At 37.7% G+C, this 17862-nt stretch overlaps 1 protein-coding gene across 1 annotated transcript; it reads right to left on the reverse strand.

The window, feature by feature from the left end:
* Positions 1-2119: 2119 nt before the first annotated feature.
* Positions 2120-16560, reverse strand: serinc2l (serine incorporator 2, like). Its single transcript, XM_083547244.1, has 10 exons — positions 16375-16560; positions 15379-15540; positions 15100-15287; positions 14887-14966; positions 12751-12888; positions 12496-12665; positions 10610-10700; positions 7740-7896; positions 6105-6314; positions 2120-3900 (listed from the first exon to the last, which is right to left on the reverse strand). Exons 1-10 carry the CDS (start codon positions 16411-16413, stop codon positions 3762-3764), a joined length of 1374 nt encoding a protein of 457 aa, XP_083403370.1. The 5' UTR covers positions 16414-16560; the 3' UTR covers positions 2120-3761.
* Positions 16561-17862: the final 1302 nt, after the last annotated feature.

Consider the following 17862-nt stretch of genomic DNA (forward strand, 5'->3'; position numbering starts at 1 on the left):
ACCCACCAGCAAGTCAGTGTATAAGCTTTGTAAGGACATTTTCATGAACGAGTCTCTTAAATTTAGCATCAGGTAATAAAAAAAAAATGATGTAGAACCTGCATAATCAAAGGGTACATGCTGAATTGTTGAAAGTACAGATGATGACTTCTCTGATATCTCTGAATGCGAAATGAAAATTTACATTCGACATTAGAGAAAGGGAGAGAGAATCCCTGCATAACCCTGTTTCTCAAATAACAATTTGTCACTGTTCGTTTTAAATGACTTGAAATGGACAAAGTGAGACGGAGCAAAATAAATGTAGCAGCTAAAAAAACAAATTGACCAGCTTCATCACGAGCTGTTCTAACTAAAATACTGCACATGAGAAAAGGATGTTTAATGATTAATAATGTGTTCGAGTGATCAAGCATGTCGACAGTGTGGTGTTGATTTTGGCAACATTAATACATGTTCAACAGCTGCAATAGTCTTTGACCTCATCTGATCTTTTTTGTAGTCTGGGCCAAAAAACTGTGGTTTTGCTGTGTTGTCTGAGATTTGGTTTATTGGGACACAGCCCTGCATAGATCTGAGCTTCCAGGAAGTATAAACCCGTGAGTACAAGAAAACGAGGATGAAGGCCAAATATAATAAATATGCCAGGATAACTTTATTCTTCACCTGAGAGTTTGGGGCAAAACGTGGGCTTTTTCTCCCCCCATTCTTCCGAGTCTGACTTGGCAGTGATGACCTGCTGACTCCTCAATGTTGAATTTTCCTACTCGGTGTTATACTATCACTCATAATGACTTGACGATCCTCAAATTCTTTCCTAATTTTAGGAACCTGTTTGTATTTATTATTTTTTTTTTTTTGTAGATAATGAGCAAATGAGCAAGTGTGACTTTTACTTTTCACAATGTCTCTGACTTTCCTTACTTTCACGAAAAACTTGATTTGTACATTACACTTTCTAAACAGACTGAAAAGATTAAATCACACGTTCAACATTTAGACAGTAAAATGTTCACATAGCAAGTTAAAAAATTTTTTAAATAATAATTTTTTTTTTAAAGCTTTTGGCTGTGACAGACTATCTGATAAGTTTCAGTTGATTTTCTATATGACCAACCGTAGTGTTCATCAATCCTGGATCTGGAGTGTGTACATCCTGGTGTTTTCCATTCTTTAACACAGCCAGTCTAACCTAATTAGCTGGATAATTATTGCTGGTTCAATTTGGAGCAGGGAAAATACATAAAAGTGCACAGTCATGTTACTTCGATGGATTGCGAGAACAGTAGGCTCACTGCTCACACACTCATTCGACAAGAACAATATGGTAGAACAAGAGCTCATCACATTACACACTACTGTGTTCCCAAAACCAGAGGGAAGGACTGTACCATAGTGTTTGCAAGAAAAGGTCTTGCATACTCTCGATTTTTGTAGAATAAAATAAGCAACAGTTTGTTCAATTGAGTTTTAAATGCACACTTTCAAAAAGCATTGTGAATGTGTTTTATATCCTCTCTGTGTTCTCGCCCCCTAAAAAAGGTCCGGTTTCAGGTCTGTGGAATTTACCAAACATAATTATATTTTGTCTCGTTGCTTTGAAACGGAACCATTCTTAAAATTTATACGCCAGTGTTTTTCTTAGTCATAGACCGCTCATTTTAGCTGTGTCTTGTGCCAAACACTTTAGAGAGCGGTAATTGCTTGTAAATGAAAAACGGTTTAATGCTCAGTGGGGCCAAAGTGAGGTCCTGAGACTAAAGACTAACTGCTTAAACACACAAACCTATTTAAAAAGAGTGAAAAGGAAAGATTATGAGAAAGAAATGCTTGCACATGGAGATATTTTAGTATGTGGCATAAAAAAAAAGAAAAATAAATGACTTTAAACTTAATTGTTTGATTATAAAGATGAATGATGCTTAGCAAACTAAGCATTTTAACTCTAAATTGGCTTCTCTAAATCATGAATATTTTGTGAAATTACATCATCTTAACAGGTATAAGCAGTACCTCAGTTCCACCTAGTGGACACAATAACCTTCATCTCTCCCAATAGATGTTATGTAAGATAACTTCTACATATATGGCATATAAAGAACGATGAAAAACGCATCTATTATGTGTAGAGTTGATTTTTATTGAAGTGTTTAGAATTGCCACATGCAGATCAAACTACAATAAATCACTATGCTTGAACATTGTGCAATGCCAAAACAGCTCCTTTTGGATGCTATAAATCAAGAAAGGCACTTGTGTCTTCAGGTCTGTGTCCAGGCCTGGACGTTGTTGATAAGCCAGGTTATCAATTAAGGCACTTTTAGTGTTTCGACACCACAGAAAACCTTTCAGGCTGCTTTTAAATCAATACCATACGTGCAACAGAATGCTTGGTAATTTTTTTTTTTTCTGGGATGTATTTACATACACGCACACACGCACACACGCACACACGCGCACACTATATATATATTTAACCATTTCAAATTGGTCCAATGTGACCTTAAGGACAGTTCTAAATGCAAGTAAAACATCTCACCGTTTACAATATTCATGTATAGAAATACACCCAGAACACTCCAAAGTTTAACCGAGTTGACGGAATACTTCACTGAATAATCACAAAACCCCATATATTACTGAACAACATATTGAAAATCTATAATATTTAAAAATAAAACGTGAAATCACTTTCAACCATCAACATGTACTTGGGGGGAAACACACACAGCATACATACAGTGCAAAATAAATTAAAATAAGAAGGATTTTCAATCAGTAATGATAAAAGAAAAAAAAAAAAAAATTTACAAATTGAACAGCAAATGTTTCGATAACAAAAAGGATATCACACGCCCACTTCACAATATAAAAAAAATGATTGAGTGATTGAAATATCAGAATATCATGTTCAGTTGCAAATCAATAAAACCTTGGATTTAGAAGTGATATTTTAGTGCATGCATAGGTTTATATAGTTTTTCCTTTAGAAATGTTAATGACTTTACCACTAAGTCCACTAGAGAGAAGCCCTAACCAGCACTGAAATGACGTTTCGAGTTATTGCCTGACGCGATACAGGGCACAGTTTATGCTGCAGCAGTGAAGCAAAACGGGGTGAAAAAGCACCATCACCATGTTTGCAATAGAGATCAGTGTTTAATATTGCAGCTTGGAGCAAGTGTGATGCAGCATGTGCAGCAGGGTATGCTTATCTCTCCCACACATGAGGCTCCAGTAAGGGCCGGAAATAAACAACCCCTTCTGACAGCCCCATGAGCCATCAGCAAGTCCGGTATCACATGCTCCCATCCATGCTGAAATTGCTTGAGGACAAAGTGCCTGAATAATCGGAAATATTCAACCCCCGACATTGAAATAAACCTCCAGTTTAAAAAATAAATAAGTAGTGGATTCAGTGGACTTTAGGTAGAGAAGATTTGTAGCAGCAATATCACGCAGACTCAGATTTGTGGTTGGATCGCTAAAATAAACTGTTGAATAGTACCGCACCGTCACCTTCAGCTTAGGAGGGTGTTTAAACTGTTGTCCCTTTAAAAATACAAGTAGCAAGTATTTAAAGATACAAGGAGAAAAAACACTTCAGAAAATGCACCAAGAATTTGAAATTAACGAGTTAGAGTAGATTAATACATATAATACATTTTTGTGTATACAACGCCACAACAATAAGAAGAGAAGTAGCACACTCGACACTTCTATACATCCTCACATATGCCCATTTAAGGAAGAAAGACGGCTCAGCTAAAATCTCGGTCGGTGAGGACGACTGGGGCCAAAAGCGTCCAAAGGTAGAGAACCAGTCCCAACCAGCTGGAGCAGATCTTCACCCACACTGCCGGTATGCTGCTCTGCATGGCCTGGGTGGTAGTGTCAGGTCTGCGAGAAGAGGAAAAAAACCCAGCATGAATGATAACACACTGAACGAATAGAAGCCGTATGGCAATTGTACTTTGCTCCTAAATCAGGAAAACATTTAGCTCCTTAAACATGGGGCAGCTTTAATGCTGTCCAGTTACCTTGAGGAGAAAATAAATAAATACCTTTCAGGTATTTTTAATTCAACCATAAATATGATTCCTTAGTGCCATCATGATTACTCATTTCCAGCAAAAGAAATCATTTTATCTTGATTCAACAACTGTTTCCCTCCAATTCACACGTCAGAACTTTAACACTTGTCAAAAGCGAAACCCATCTGCATCTCGAACAGAGAACACTTGTTTTTTCTTTCATCCACAGGAACATTGAACATGTATTCAAAAGTATATATATATGAGTGTTCTAACATGTACATGAAAATTTTCATGCCTTTCATTTTCTACACACAGGAAACTTTATTTAGAATTGTGTGGGCTCAAGCCACACATCAAAGAAAAGACTGTACACTAACACTTATTACTCCAACATAGTAAACAAAGAGCATCGTCTGTTCTCTATCCCAATGTCTCAGAAATTGTATTCTCTTTTTTCAATGTAAAACGGTTTACAACTAGCTTGTTCGAAATCAACTCCTGCCCCAAAGTCAATAGCTTGTTTACAATACCTAATGCTGTAATGATACATTCAACCCTGTTCATAATACCAGTCCAAACACTAATTTTAGATCAAGTTTGCCAGATATTCAGCCAAACCAAGAAATTAGACGAGAATCAGCAGGTGGCAATGTTTATGAAAGCACTTCCTAAGGGCAGCATATAAAGCTGTTCTTTGCCTTTGGAGATTCACTGAGTAATGAGAGCCAGGACTTTTATCTGAAATCTAGGTATAAACAACATTTTCATGGTAACAGGTTTGAGTATTTGGTCAAGGAGTCAATCAAGACACACCCGACAGGAACTGTAGCCTTATTGTTTCATTTCCAAACCAGATTTCCAAGGGTTCCATTCATGGAAATTGTTTTCTTCAGTGGAAAGATGACTAACTAATCACGTGACTATGTATCATGACATCATTTCATTTACAGCACACGCAGCTGCACAAACATCAAACACCAGGGAATTTCCCAATAATTCAAGTTGTTCCTAAACACCTTCACTTCATCCAACTAGACATTACAGAAGAAGGATCACCTTGGAGTCCTACCCCAATACATGTAACATTGAACAAATAAACATCAACATGTCTTTTAAAAGAAAATACCAAATACCTTAACTTTACAAGTACCAAAACAAACTGCAAAATACAGCAGATACACCATGTATCAAAATAAACTGGTGTATTACTGTATATAAAAAATACTAAAAAAATACTTTTACAAAGGAGCATGAAATTTCTTCACAAACCTTCTATCAATTGACCTGTTTGATTTACTGTGTCCCTTCACCATTACACCGACTCAATTGATTAAGTAAACAATGTTTGATAGCAACAGCTTTTCTCAGGAAATAAATCTGACATATGCAACAAGTTAACAGATCGAATATTCACATACAATATCCCCGTGATCTCCCAGATGAAGTTTAGTTTTAAAGTAACCAACAGTTTAATGTTTAACAGTTTGCGATTGACTCATAATTGCATCCTAATTCAGTTTCTTGGTGTTTGGTGACGAAGGGCTACTTTGCATCAGCAACACGGACTCAATGACAAGTCAGTCATAAGAAGACAACTGATGGCACCGGTATTCAAAGCACCCAGTTCTAACTAATTAATCATTTGATTGTTAGTCAAATATAATATATTATGGCAGGCAGTCATTCAGGCAATGGCATGCAAAATCGTGATCCTTCTATACAGCTACTTCAATGAGGGTACAATATTCAGCAATCAAATATTTATTTATCAGTCACTAGACACCTATATAAAAAGCTGACAGGCTGCATGTTTATTACCTTCACCACCTTCTTCCATATGGATCCATTTTCTGTTCTGATCTCAACAAGTCTGCGCAAAGTACTGAGTAGCCACCCATCAGAGGCTGCATTTTTATGTCATAAAAACGATGCTATTTTAAAACTACAAAACACTAAAATATTTTGATACAAAAAATGAAGCCATTTTCATCAACCCAATTAAATACAAATAACAAAAACCTACTTTATACCCTGTCCCAATATAATATATACAATAAACCCACTTACTTATACCAGTTGGTGAGAGTCATCATGATGTACAGTGAGGCCAGGAAGAGGTGAAAGTGAAAGAACGAGTAACTATAGGTGACTCCGTCCTCCTCGTTATCCACCACTCGCCGCAGGCCGTCGTCTCCCACCGTTCCCTCCACAGCCGAGTCGTGACCCTCCTCCGTTTGCATCAGCTTGTTCACCTGAGCGTTGCTGGACGAGCGGATGCTATGAACAGACAGGAACAGTGCTTGGTCAGGAAATTGTTGACAACAGCACTCGAGCATCTCTTATTTTACACCGAATTAGGGGTTGAATAGACTAGCTGATCTGCTGACTAACGCATTTTCTTGGAGACTTGGGGAGCTGTCCACTAGTCACAGAGGTATAAAAAAATGGTAATGTAGACAGCCAGCAAAGAACACAGATAAAGTCAATTCAACAGTCCCTTGTACACTGTGTAAAACTTTGCTAGGAGTCCTGCCCATTCGCATTAATGGAATAGGATAACTTTGTAGTGGAGACATATGCATAGGGATCTATTTATATCATTTTCTCCACCACACTTACAATGTTAGTTAGTCTTTGAATTATATAAAAACTGAAAAACATATTGCGATTCTCAGGCGGTTATCAGCCTCAAGCTTCCACACTGCACTTCTATAATTTGGTTATAGCTGTTAACTGAAACCTGCACACATACCGTATTTTCCGGACTATAAGCCGCTACTTTTTTCCCACGCTTTGAACCCCGCGGCTTAAACAATGAAGCGGCTAATTTATGGATTTTATCCGGGGTTTTTCCCGGTTTTACAAACTTCAATCCAAAAAAACTGAGCCCCATAACATTAGACCAATGAAATTGCCGAACAGGTTCAGGTGAACCAATGAAACTCTTTATATTAAATCAGATGTGTTCCCACTGAATCGGGCCACACAACATCATAAATATGGATGATGTTTCTCTGACGTTTGACCTGCCGCTCACTCGGACTGTCAACAGGAAAGCGAATCATTCGTCACGCTGAAAACAACCGGGCGTGAAAAAACGCACTTCACCTGTGTTCTTAGCTGCACGGCATCGGGAGAAAAGATTCACCGATGGTGATTTTTAAACGCACGACGATGCCAAAAGAAAAACTCTCGAGAGAAATTGTTGTGAAAGGAAGGAGGAAGACAGTGAATAATGACTTTCTTGGTAGGCTACTGTTTAGATACAAGCCATGTAACAGAGAGTCTTTCATTAAAGCCTGTGTAAAGTTCATTAGTTTCAATGTAGACACCTGCGGCTTATAGACAGGTGCGGCGTATTTATGTTCAAAATGAAAATGTTTGTAAAATTCAGTGGGTGCGGCTTATATTTGGGTGCGCTTAATAGTCCGGAAATTACGGAACTTTGCCTGGTTTAAAAATACATTTCACTACACTAATAAAATGCTACAAGAATTCCAAGTTACCAAATCAGTTGCTTTAACAATGAACACATGATTACCTTTTTTGAACTACTAGTCAGCTGATACAATTTTATAGTCAACATAAACACTGGGAGCCAATTTAAAGAGCCATATTATCTGGGTAAGAGCTACTCATAATATACAGACTGAAGTGGAAACATGACATTCATTTATCATTAGTATTTTTTTCATGTTGTACCTGGCATAAAAAGTGCAAAAGAGGAAAATAACAAGCCCCACTATGCCCTGGGCGTCCCACCACTGCACGATACCAGGGGCACTGGTTGGTGTAGGCTGCGTAGTGCTGACGTTTATATTGGACACCAGGCTCAGCAGGCTAGGATTACAATACCGATCTAAAAGAAATTCACACAAATAAATGTTTAGAGACAACAAACACTGTATGCATTTTTATATTTACTTTACTTACATATAAACAGTGTGAAAATTTGCACTTGAAACCACTTAAACACATTGTATACAGAAATAGCTTTAAATTCACTGTATGCGCTCACAAAATGACTAAACACAAGGTATAAGACATTAAAAAGCATATACATAAACAGTTTCAGAGTAGAAAATACTGGGAAGAACTATAAGAGAGTTCTTACAGGTGGGTTGCCCTGACAAAAACAGTGCATTGCTGTAATAAGGCTACATAGACGTTCATGAAATCCACTATATGGACAAAAGAATTGGGACACCTGACATCACACTGCTAGTTGAAGGCACACAATTGCATATGATCTATGAGATTTTGAGTGGCCTGTTATAGCACTCTGTGCTCTACCTTAGTGAACAAATATGTTCAATGAATTGGAACACTGACTGCAGCCCAGGCTTCCTCACCCCCCAAATCAATACCTGACTTTACTAACACCTTTGTGAGTGAATGAGCACAAAGCTTCACAAGCACATGCCAAAATCTAGTGGAACATTTTCCTAGAAGAAATGGGGACTAAATGTAGAATGGGATGTTCAAACCGCACATAAGAATCATATGATCATGCGTCCACAAACTTTTGTCCATATAGTGTACAGTGGGGCAAAAAAAGTATTTAGTCAGCCATCAATTGTGCAAGTTCTCCCACTTAAAAAGATGAGAGAGTCCTGTAATTTTTATCATAGGTACACTTCAACTATGAGAGACAAAATGAGAAAAAAAAAAAAAAAAAACAGAAAATCACAGTGTCTGATTTTTAAATCATTTATTTGCAAATTATGGTGGAAATAAGTATTTGGTGACCTACAAAAAAGCAAGATTTCTGGCTTTCACAGACCTGAAACTTCTTTAAGAGGCTCCTCTGTCCTCCACTTGGTACCTGTATTGCACCTGTTTGAACTCGTTATCAGTATAAAAGACACTTGTCCACAACCTCAAACAGACTCCAAACTTCACTATGGCCAAGACCAAAGAGCTGTCAAAGGACACCAGAAACAAAATTGTAGACCTGCACCAGGCTGGGAAGGCTGAATCTGCAATAGGTAAGCAGCTTGCTGTGAAGAAATCAACTGTGGGAGCAATTATTAGAAAATGGAAGACATACAAGACCACCGATAATCTCCCCCGATCTGGGGCTCCACGTAAAATCATACCACGTGGGGTCAAAATAATCACAAGAACGGTGAGCAAAAATCCCAGAACCACACGGGGGGACCTAGTGAATGACCTGCAGAGAGCTGGGACCAAAGTAACAAAAACTACCATCAGTAACACACTACGCCGCCAGGGACTCAAATCCTGCAGTGCCAGACGTGTCCTGCTGTTTAAGCCAGTACATATCCGGGCCCGTTTGAAGTTTGCTAGAGAGCATTTGGATGATCCAGAAGAGGATTGGGAGAATGTCATATGGTCAGATGAAACCAAAATAGAACTTCTTGGTAAAAACTCAACGTGTCATGTTTGGAGGAGAAAGAATGGTGAATAGAAAATCTTTGGAGGGAGTTGAAAATCGGTTTTGCCCAGCGACAGCCCCAAAACATAACTGCTCTGGAGGAGATCTGAATGGAGGAATGGGCCAAACTACCAGCAACAGTGTGTAAAAACCTTGTGAAGACTTACAGAAAACGTTTGATCTCTGTCATTGCCAACAAAAGGGTATATAACAAAGTATTGAAATGAACTTTTGTTATTGATCAAATACTTATTTTTCACCATAATTTACAAATAAATAAGTGATTTTCAGGATTTTTTTTGTTGAAGTGTACCAATGATGAAAATTACAGGCCTCTCTCATCTTTTGAAGTGGGAGAACTTGCACAATTGGTGGCTGAATAAATACTTTTTTGCCACAATGTATCTCCCATGTATTTTGTGTGTGCAGTACTGTGCGAAAAGGAGACATGTAAAGTAATGCTGTAAATTAAAGATGCATTTACAAATGAGGAAATTAAACGTTTTGACATAAAACTAATCGAGCACAAAGAGTAGAACGCTGCAGACACCAAGTAAAGTCAATACTTGGTGTATCAACCCTTTACCCTTAAAAATTAATTCGAACTCCCAAGTACACTTTGTGTATTTTGATGAAAATATTGACTGGTTAGTTTTTCTAAATGAAAACCGTGCCAACGTTTATTCTGAAGACTGTGGCACTTGCTGTGTTTTTTTTTTTTTTTTTTAATCCTTGATAGCCTTCATTATGTTTTTCTTTGAAAAAAGTAGTGAATTGCTTTCTTTACTGACAAGAAATCTTCAGAAATCGAACGGTCACAATAATGCAGAACTCATAACAATGCAGACAAAATTTCTATGTATAAAAAATTAAGGTGTATAAAGCTTTTGCACAGTATTGTATATAAATCATGTAGGAAATCTATACTAAATTGTATATACATGTTTACTGGGGATAACTAGATAAAACTAAAGCCCTTTTCTCAAAGCCATACATACCCTAACAATACAATAACATGCATTGGGAACACAAGCCTATTCGACAGCATGATACTCACATCTCTTTAACCTGAGGAAGTTCAAGATTACAATATTTATATTATATATAAAACATGACTAAATAAACTAATTAAAAAAATGTAAATAAAACCACTGTGGTCTTGTGAAGGACTTACTAGGGTTGTTGGTCATGGCAGACCAGGTAACGTACATGGTGTACAAACTGATGAGGGATGACTGGAGCAGACCTGATTGTGGAGACGCATCCTGTGGGACAAAATGAAGCGAAACTATTTGAAATATCTGATTTTCTGAATCAGTGATTCACAAAATAGGACCCAGGGAACCCTGAGGCTCTATATAGCAGAGACTGACAGCAGAGGGGCTCATCAAACCTTATTAATACATTTTCCTGAAACATCAGTAATAACTTGCAATTAGCAAAGGCAAAGCATCTTCATTAAAGACCACTGCATGGTCATCATCTACACACATTAATTCAAGCACATACAGCATTCAGTCAACCCCCGATAATTTGCGTTTCGAAACTCGCAGGTTCGAACTTACAGGAACGTTACGAATACAATTTTAAACTGTTTTCACTAACAAAATTTCATGAAAATTTTTTAAAGCCCATTATTGTATTAAAGTGACAATGTCTAGATCAGGGTTCACCAGTTGCCGTTTCTAAATATAGCTGTTTCCTACCTTGTTAAATCATTGTTGATAATTGTTGTGAGAAATCATTAACATGATCAGTGTCTTCACATAGATCTGGGGGGTCAAACTCAGTGTCAAATCCGGCCCGACGTGAAATTTTATCCGGCCCGCGAGCTGATTTTATACAGATCTATAATTATTGTTATTAATGTCGCAGCGATATGAAGCGCGGATAACACAAACTACAAATCCCATAATGCAGCGATTCAGCTGCCTAAACGAACGCTAGACTACCTGGGAACATTCCAGCGTCAATTAAGTAGAGCTTCTGTTGATGTATTTAACCCTATTGTACAGTTATTGTGAAGCCCCTCACAATGGCGAAGAGAAAAGTGGATTCTGAAAACAGAGCCTTTCAAAACCGATGGGATTATTAGTAGATGTTTCCTGACACTGCCGGTAAACACGTGTGTCTTATTTGTGGAGCGAATGTGGCTGTAATTAAGGAATTGAATCTAAGAAGGAACTACAAGACAAAACATCAGGATAATCTGAAAAACCTGAATGCAGAGCAGAAGATACAGAAAGTAGAAGAGTTAAAGAAGAATTGGACATTTCAGCAGATGTTTTTCACCAGAGCAAAATCACAAAGTGAAGCTGGTGTGAAAACAGAGGAGAAATCAGAGGCACATCAGCCATTTATTTACTGAGGGAGAGTTTCTGAAGAGCTGCATGATGAAGCTGTGAGACGTCTTGTGTTTGACTGGAGATATTTTTATGGAGAGCAAACAAATCTGATTGTTTTGATTTGTTGTTATTTTAACATTAACTTAAAAGCACAATTTTTATTGATTTGTTCAGCATGGTAATATTTCTAACTTGTATAATTTTGACAGGAGATATTTTTATGGAGAGCTATTTATTTAAAGTTTAAGTTTATTTATTCTGGAATAATATTCCAGTGTTTTCATTCATATTTATGTTTAAAAAAAAAAACTGTTTTAGTGTGTTCAATAAATGTTTATCCTGTTTGGCCCCACTGTGCAATTGAGTTTGACACCCCTAATATAGATGAATATCATTAATTATTAATAACATAATTAAAGGGAAATTTAGCAAATTTGTTATTTCAGAATTGTGTATCAAACTGGTAGCCCTTCACATTAGTCGGTACCCAAGAAGTAGCTCTCGGTGTCAAAAAGGTTGTTGACCCCTGGTCTAGATAAATTCACTAAGGTACCATAGGGGCTGCGGGGGTGCGTCCAAAATTTGTGTGGGACCACTGTATTAAGTAATTTTCTGAACAGTGAGAAACATAAAAGCTGCTTTCCTTACTGCATCAAAGTCTTTCTTATCGAGTACAATATAGCAAGATATTAAGTGTAATGTCCAATGGTCATACCTGCACTTTGGGCAGAATGGAAACCACAGAGACGATGACACAGAAGATGAGGTTCAGGCTGATGAAGACCTTGTGCTCGGTGCAGTCGTCAGGTTTAGTGTAGTACAGATAGAAAAGCACCACAGCGGCAAAAGCCAGAGCGTAGTGCAGGATGGTAAAGAAAAGGAGACCTGTAAGAAAAGAAATACGCATTCTCAGATTACGGGTGTACCTTAAAAAAAAAGCCATCATAAGGAAATAGATTGGCAGCCTTACCAAAATACCAGCCTTTGCTGTTGCCCTCCTCAGCATTCCTAACCCACACCTCATTCCATGAATGGGCGAAGTCGATCAGCAGGATTAATTGGATCAGGATGAACATAAAGGAACCCACAATGCCAAAGTAGAACCACACTGTATTCACACAAATGGGAAGAACAAAGTTCACGATATATTATAGAACTGAGGATCATTAGTTAGAAACAATGATTAACTATTGTTGATCGGTGGATCTGGGAATACATGCTTACACACTTGTGCCTTGTTCAACGGTGTGTTTCCAAAAAATTATTTGCTGACCACATGCACAAGAACTTACCAAATAAAGCACTAAAAAGTTGTGACCACAGAGCAGTTTAGATTTGAAAAGGAGCAAGCAAGTAATAAACGCCAGCTCTCACTTCTCGATATTGCTCCTGAGTTTCTTTATTTTCCCTCAGGAGGAGTCATTTGCGCATGAAATAGCAACTACTAATACAATGAGGTACACAGTAACATCTTGTCCCATTTCCAGTAGCACAATTCACAAATCTCAAAAACCTCATTAAAAATAATTACCTCCTATCGCACTGAAACCAATTTCCAATCGCTCAAAATTCAATACCACTTCCCCATGACTGACCAGAATTCCATAAATATTATTATTAGTCTATTCTGTAATTACTGCCTGTGGAAATAATGCTGCTATTTCCTGTTTTGTAATTGTGCACAGAATCTGGGGATATACTTTTAAATACAATATCACACAATAGCAGCATCATATATGACCAGTACATGGACTAAGAATTTGGACCACACCCACCTCCTAATACTTTCATATTTGTGTTACAGTTTTACAGGACTTTATTGGGAAAGAGGCGCCATGACTGGACACCTAATAGATAGGGTATGCTGACAAATAACCATCATACCCACATGCTTGTTAAACGTTTCCACTACCACTCATGTGGGAAGACTTTCCACTAGATTTTGGAAGGCTTTGGGAATTTCTCAGTCATCAACAAAAGGCATTATTATATTGGGCACTAGTGTTGGATATGAAATCTTGAAGCATCGTGTTCAAATGATTAATTCTAGGTGTTCAGCAGTGCTGCGGTCAGGATTCTGTGCAGGCCACTTGAATTCTTCCACACCAACCATGAATGGAAATCTAAATGCGACAGCATTCATAGGCAAGCAATACATGAAGCAGAAGCACTAAATGTCAGGTGAGCGCATATTATTGTCATATAGTGTATCATTATTAAAAGTAGTAAGAATAATTGCATCTATACCTAGAGGAGACCACGTATCAAAAGTCAGCAACCAAGTACGAAGGGCATTAGTCAGAGAAGCAACTGAAAGGCAGATGGTAAATCTGGAGGAGCTGAAGAGAGCCATAGGCAATAAGGAAGAAGCCTGTATCAACCAGAACAACTAAACTAGGCATTGTGGGGAAGTGGGAAGACCACAATACAGTGCATGCCAAAATTCACAATGAAGGCTGCCTTTATCTGGACTAATAAGAAAATATTTGTTTTGGACGTAATACACAGTGCAATAGTTATATAGCAGAACCCAACCAGCCTGAGCCCATTAGCCTGAACTCATCATTTAAAGAATGAAATATGGAGGAGATAATACCATGTTGTGTGGATGTTTTTATCAGAAGGTTTGGTAGCAAGAGAGACAAAACCAAATAAAAAGGCAACACTAACAGAAAACATGTTCAAGAGACTTAAGCAGATGTTCCTTCTAACAGGTGAACAAATTGTGTATAAGTTCAAGGGTGATGAATACTATACACAGTGTAGTTAAGGGAAGTGGAAGCTAAGTGATTAAGAGTTTGGACTACTGACTGGAAGATCATTAGCTCAAATCCTAGCACCACCAAGCTGCCACTGCTGGGCTCTTGAGAAGACATTCAACCCTCAACTTCTCAGCTGTATTAATGAGATGATCATAATTTACCCTGGATAAAAGCATCTGCCAAATACTGATCAGTGCCATATGCCATAAATACAAATGTGGTTATGTACGGATTGTCAAAATGAAGTTTCTGGTTTTATTTCACTTAACGTCTGAAGCTGTTTTGTTGATTGGTGCCTGGTCTACTTATAATGTAAAAAAGTATTAGCACCAGTATAGATATACCATCATGAAATGTTCCATCAGGGATGAAGAAGGCCCCAACGGTGATCCCCACCAAGATTAGAAACTTGAAGAACCAGAATCTGTAAATATAAAAAAAAGCAAGACAATTTCGATTTCAGTTCTACACAATAATAGAAATAAATATATACTATTTCACAATGCAATCATAACCTTTAGACAGCATACTACAAGTGCAGTAATTCTACAACTCACCCATTCTGAACGGCAGCCCGAGGATCTTTGCTGCTCCGGACACGAATCATGATGGCAGCGAAGAAGAAGAAGAAACAGGCCATGGCAAAGCACATGCGGTACACGGATTTATAGCCCACAATCACGTCACAGTTAAACTGGTTCTCGAGCCCAGGTATAGTGCTCCCACCTTGGCAGAACCCAGGAATCTGAATAAATATCACAGAAAAAAACGGTATAACGTTATAGTTGCATCACAACATAAAAAAGCACGGATGGGATGACGAACGGCGTTCTCACCTTACGAAGCTGAGTCTCCATGCCAGGTAGGATCATAATTATAGACACAAGCGTGCCTAACAACAGGAGGAAGGAGAAGACCAGTCGTGTGACTGTTGAGTTGTTGGATGATGGACAGCATCCACAAAAAATACATGGGGCAGAGCCACACAAACATGATGCCTAGAGAAGTAAAGAGAAGTAAATATTGAAATAAAATAAAACAAACATGCGTTTTCTCTTATGAACAACAATGAAAAGTCTACAATGAATAACTTCTTCACTCAGGCAGACGAGGAGGAGGAGTGGACCAAGGTGCAATGTAATGTATTCAGAGTGCCAATACTTTGCTATTACAAAGATTTAGGATTTATTATCAATTCAAATGGTTTCACTTGGTTGTTTAATGTATAAAAGTATTTTTTTTGTTGGAAGTTATATGTATAAAAGCAGTCTTTCATTTTTGGGTGACGTCATCAAAACCCCGCCCATTGTGTTCCAGTTTCAGTAAAACATTTGGGGAAAAAATAATAATGTAGGGCTCTGTTAAATATCTATATTTAATGTGTTAAGGTGTGGATTAAAAATAAAACGTCGATAAATTATTAAACCAGGTCGCCGAAATAAACAAGAGGAAGCCTGTCTTCCATACGCTTTTATTTGAATCCCTCTACAGTACATTATGCCTGAAACCTGAAATACAGGCTTTCCATAGGAAATACGAAACAATAACATAACCCATAAACATTATAAGCAATAGAAAAATATGTAGCCTCACTATAACCACACAGTAGCAGTAATAGGAATGTTAAGAGAGCAGAAGTTAACGCTGAAGTCTCCAGGCAGAGCTGGAGCAGAAGTTCCATGAACAGTATTAGCTGAGTGTATACAGTATTAGACTCAATGCTAGCCTACTGGATAAACAAAGCTAGCTGTTAGCCATGCTAGTCTGCCAAGTTCCGCCTGAGTAAAAAAAAAAACAACTGAAGGAAGAATTAAAAAAAATAAACCACTTACGCAGCTTGCAAGTGAACATAACGCCATACAAGCCCCCATTATTGAGCAGGACCTCAGTCAGGAACCGGGATTTGATCAGTGAAATGTTCAAACCTCAATGCTAACCTCAGGCTCACTACAGACTCGCTCACACACTGAACGGGGAGGCTGCTAGAAATGAAGCACACAAACAAACCCAGAAAATAAAAGTCGCTCCCTGCTACCTTCTACACCAGTGTTCTTTTGTTATTATTTATTATTATTATTATTATCCAGTTTATCTCAGTTGCTTTGGAGAGTTTCTCAGATCAGAAATGAAAATTCTCAAAACTAATTGTTCAACCTTCATGCCATTTAGTCATTTGTTCTCATCATAAAAATATTTGTTGTTGCTTTGCTTAATGCTTTTGTACATTCATTTAATCGATTGTGTACAATCGTCAGCTCTTTCCTACATTATCAGATGTTAATGTTCATGTTGATCAAAATATATTATACTATTTTCAGCTAAATATTCTTAACCCCTCAAAACATTTTTCGTTCACTTTATCTTGATTGCTGCTATTTGCTAATTTGCACAATATTCTGTTTGCATTTTTCTGTTACTGTTCACTTTGTTTTGTTACGACAGGTTTAATGGCGGAGCTATTTGTTTGTTTGCACCAGGTTGCACACATGCACTTTATGTGGCAAGGGTTTTTCTTACTAGTCATTGGCCCTGTGTTTTCTGTTACTGTGATTATTGTTTTATGTTGTTTTATGTAGCATCAGGGTTCTGGAGGAACATTGTTTCATTTCACTGTGTACTGCATCAGCTATATTTATGGTTGAAATGACAATAAAAGCTTCTTGACTTCTTGACTTGACATATCTGTTCATTGCATAAGTCATTAAATGCAATATGGTCAAGTCAAGTTTATTTCTATAGCGCTTTTCACAACAGACATTGTCTCAAAGCAGCTTTACAGAAATCAACAGTCAAGGTGAATGGTGCGCATTTATCCCTGATGAGCAGCCATGGTGACTGTGGCAAGGAAAAACTCCCTTAGATGTTATGAGGAAGAAACCCTGAGAGGAACCAGACTTAAAAGGGGAACCCATCCTCATTTGGGTGACATCAAGAGTTTGATCATAAATCTTTCAACAATACAGAACACTGGAGAGAGAGAGAGAACTAACATGAGTACTGAAGTATAAGATTATAAGTACTGTAAATGTTCTTTCTACAGTCTTGGTTAAATGGTTAAACCAGTTGTCAGAATCTGTCAGCCATAAGTTTCTATTAAATTTGAATTGATTAATTGTGCTGATGAATCTTGAATTTCACTAAGAAGGCGAGTGAACGGCATCAGATCAACATTAACCAACAGGTCAAAGGTGAATCTTTTGAGCCTTTAGTTGGAGAGTGTATACAGACAGAGAAAATACAGTGTATAAAAAAAAAAGAGTGTATACAAAACACAGAATTGATAACACTTTTACTGTGAATCTTGTCCGGTCTCTTGCAAT

The sequence above is a fragment of the Silurus aristotelis genome, assembly GCF_946808225.1.
Source record: "Silurus aristotelis genome assembly, chromosome: 1".
Lineage (NCBI taxonomy): Eukaryota > Metazoa > Chordata > Actinopteri > Siluriformes > Siluridae > Silurus > Silurus aristotelis.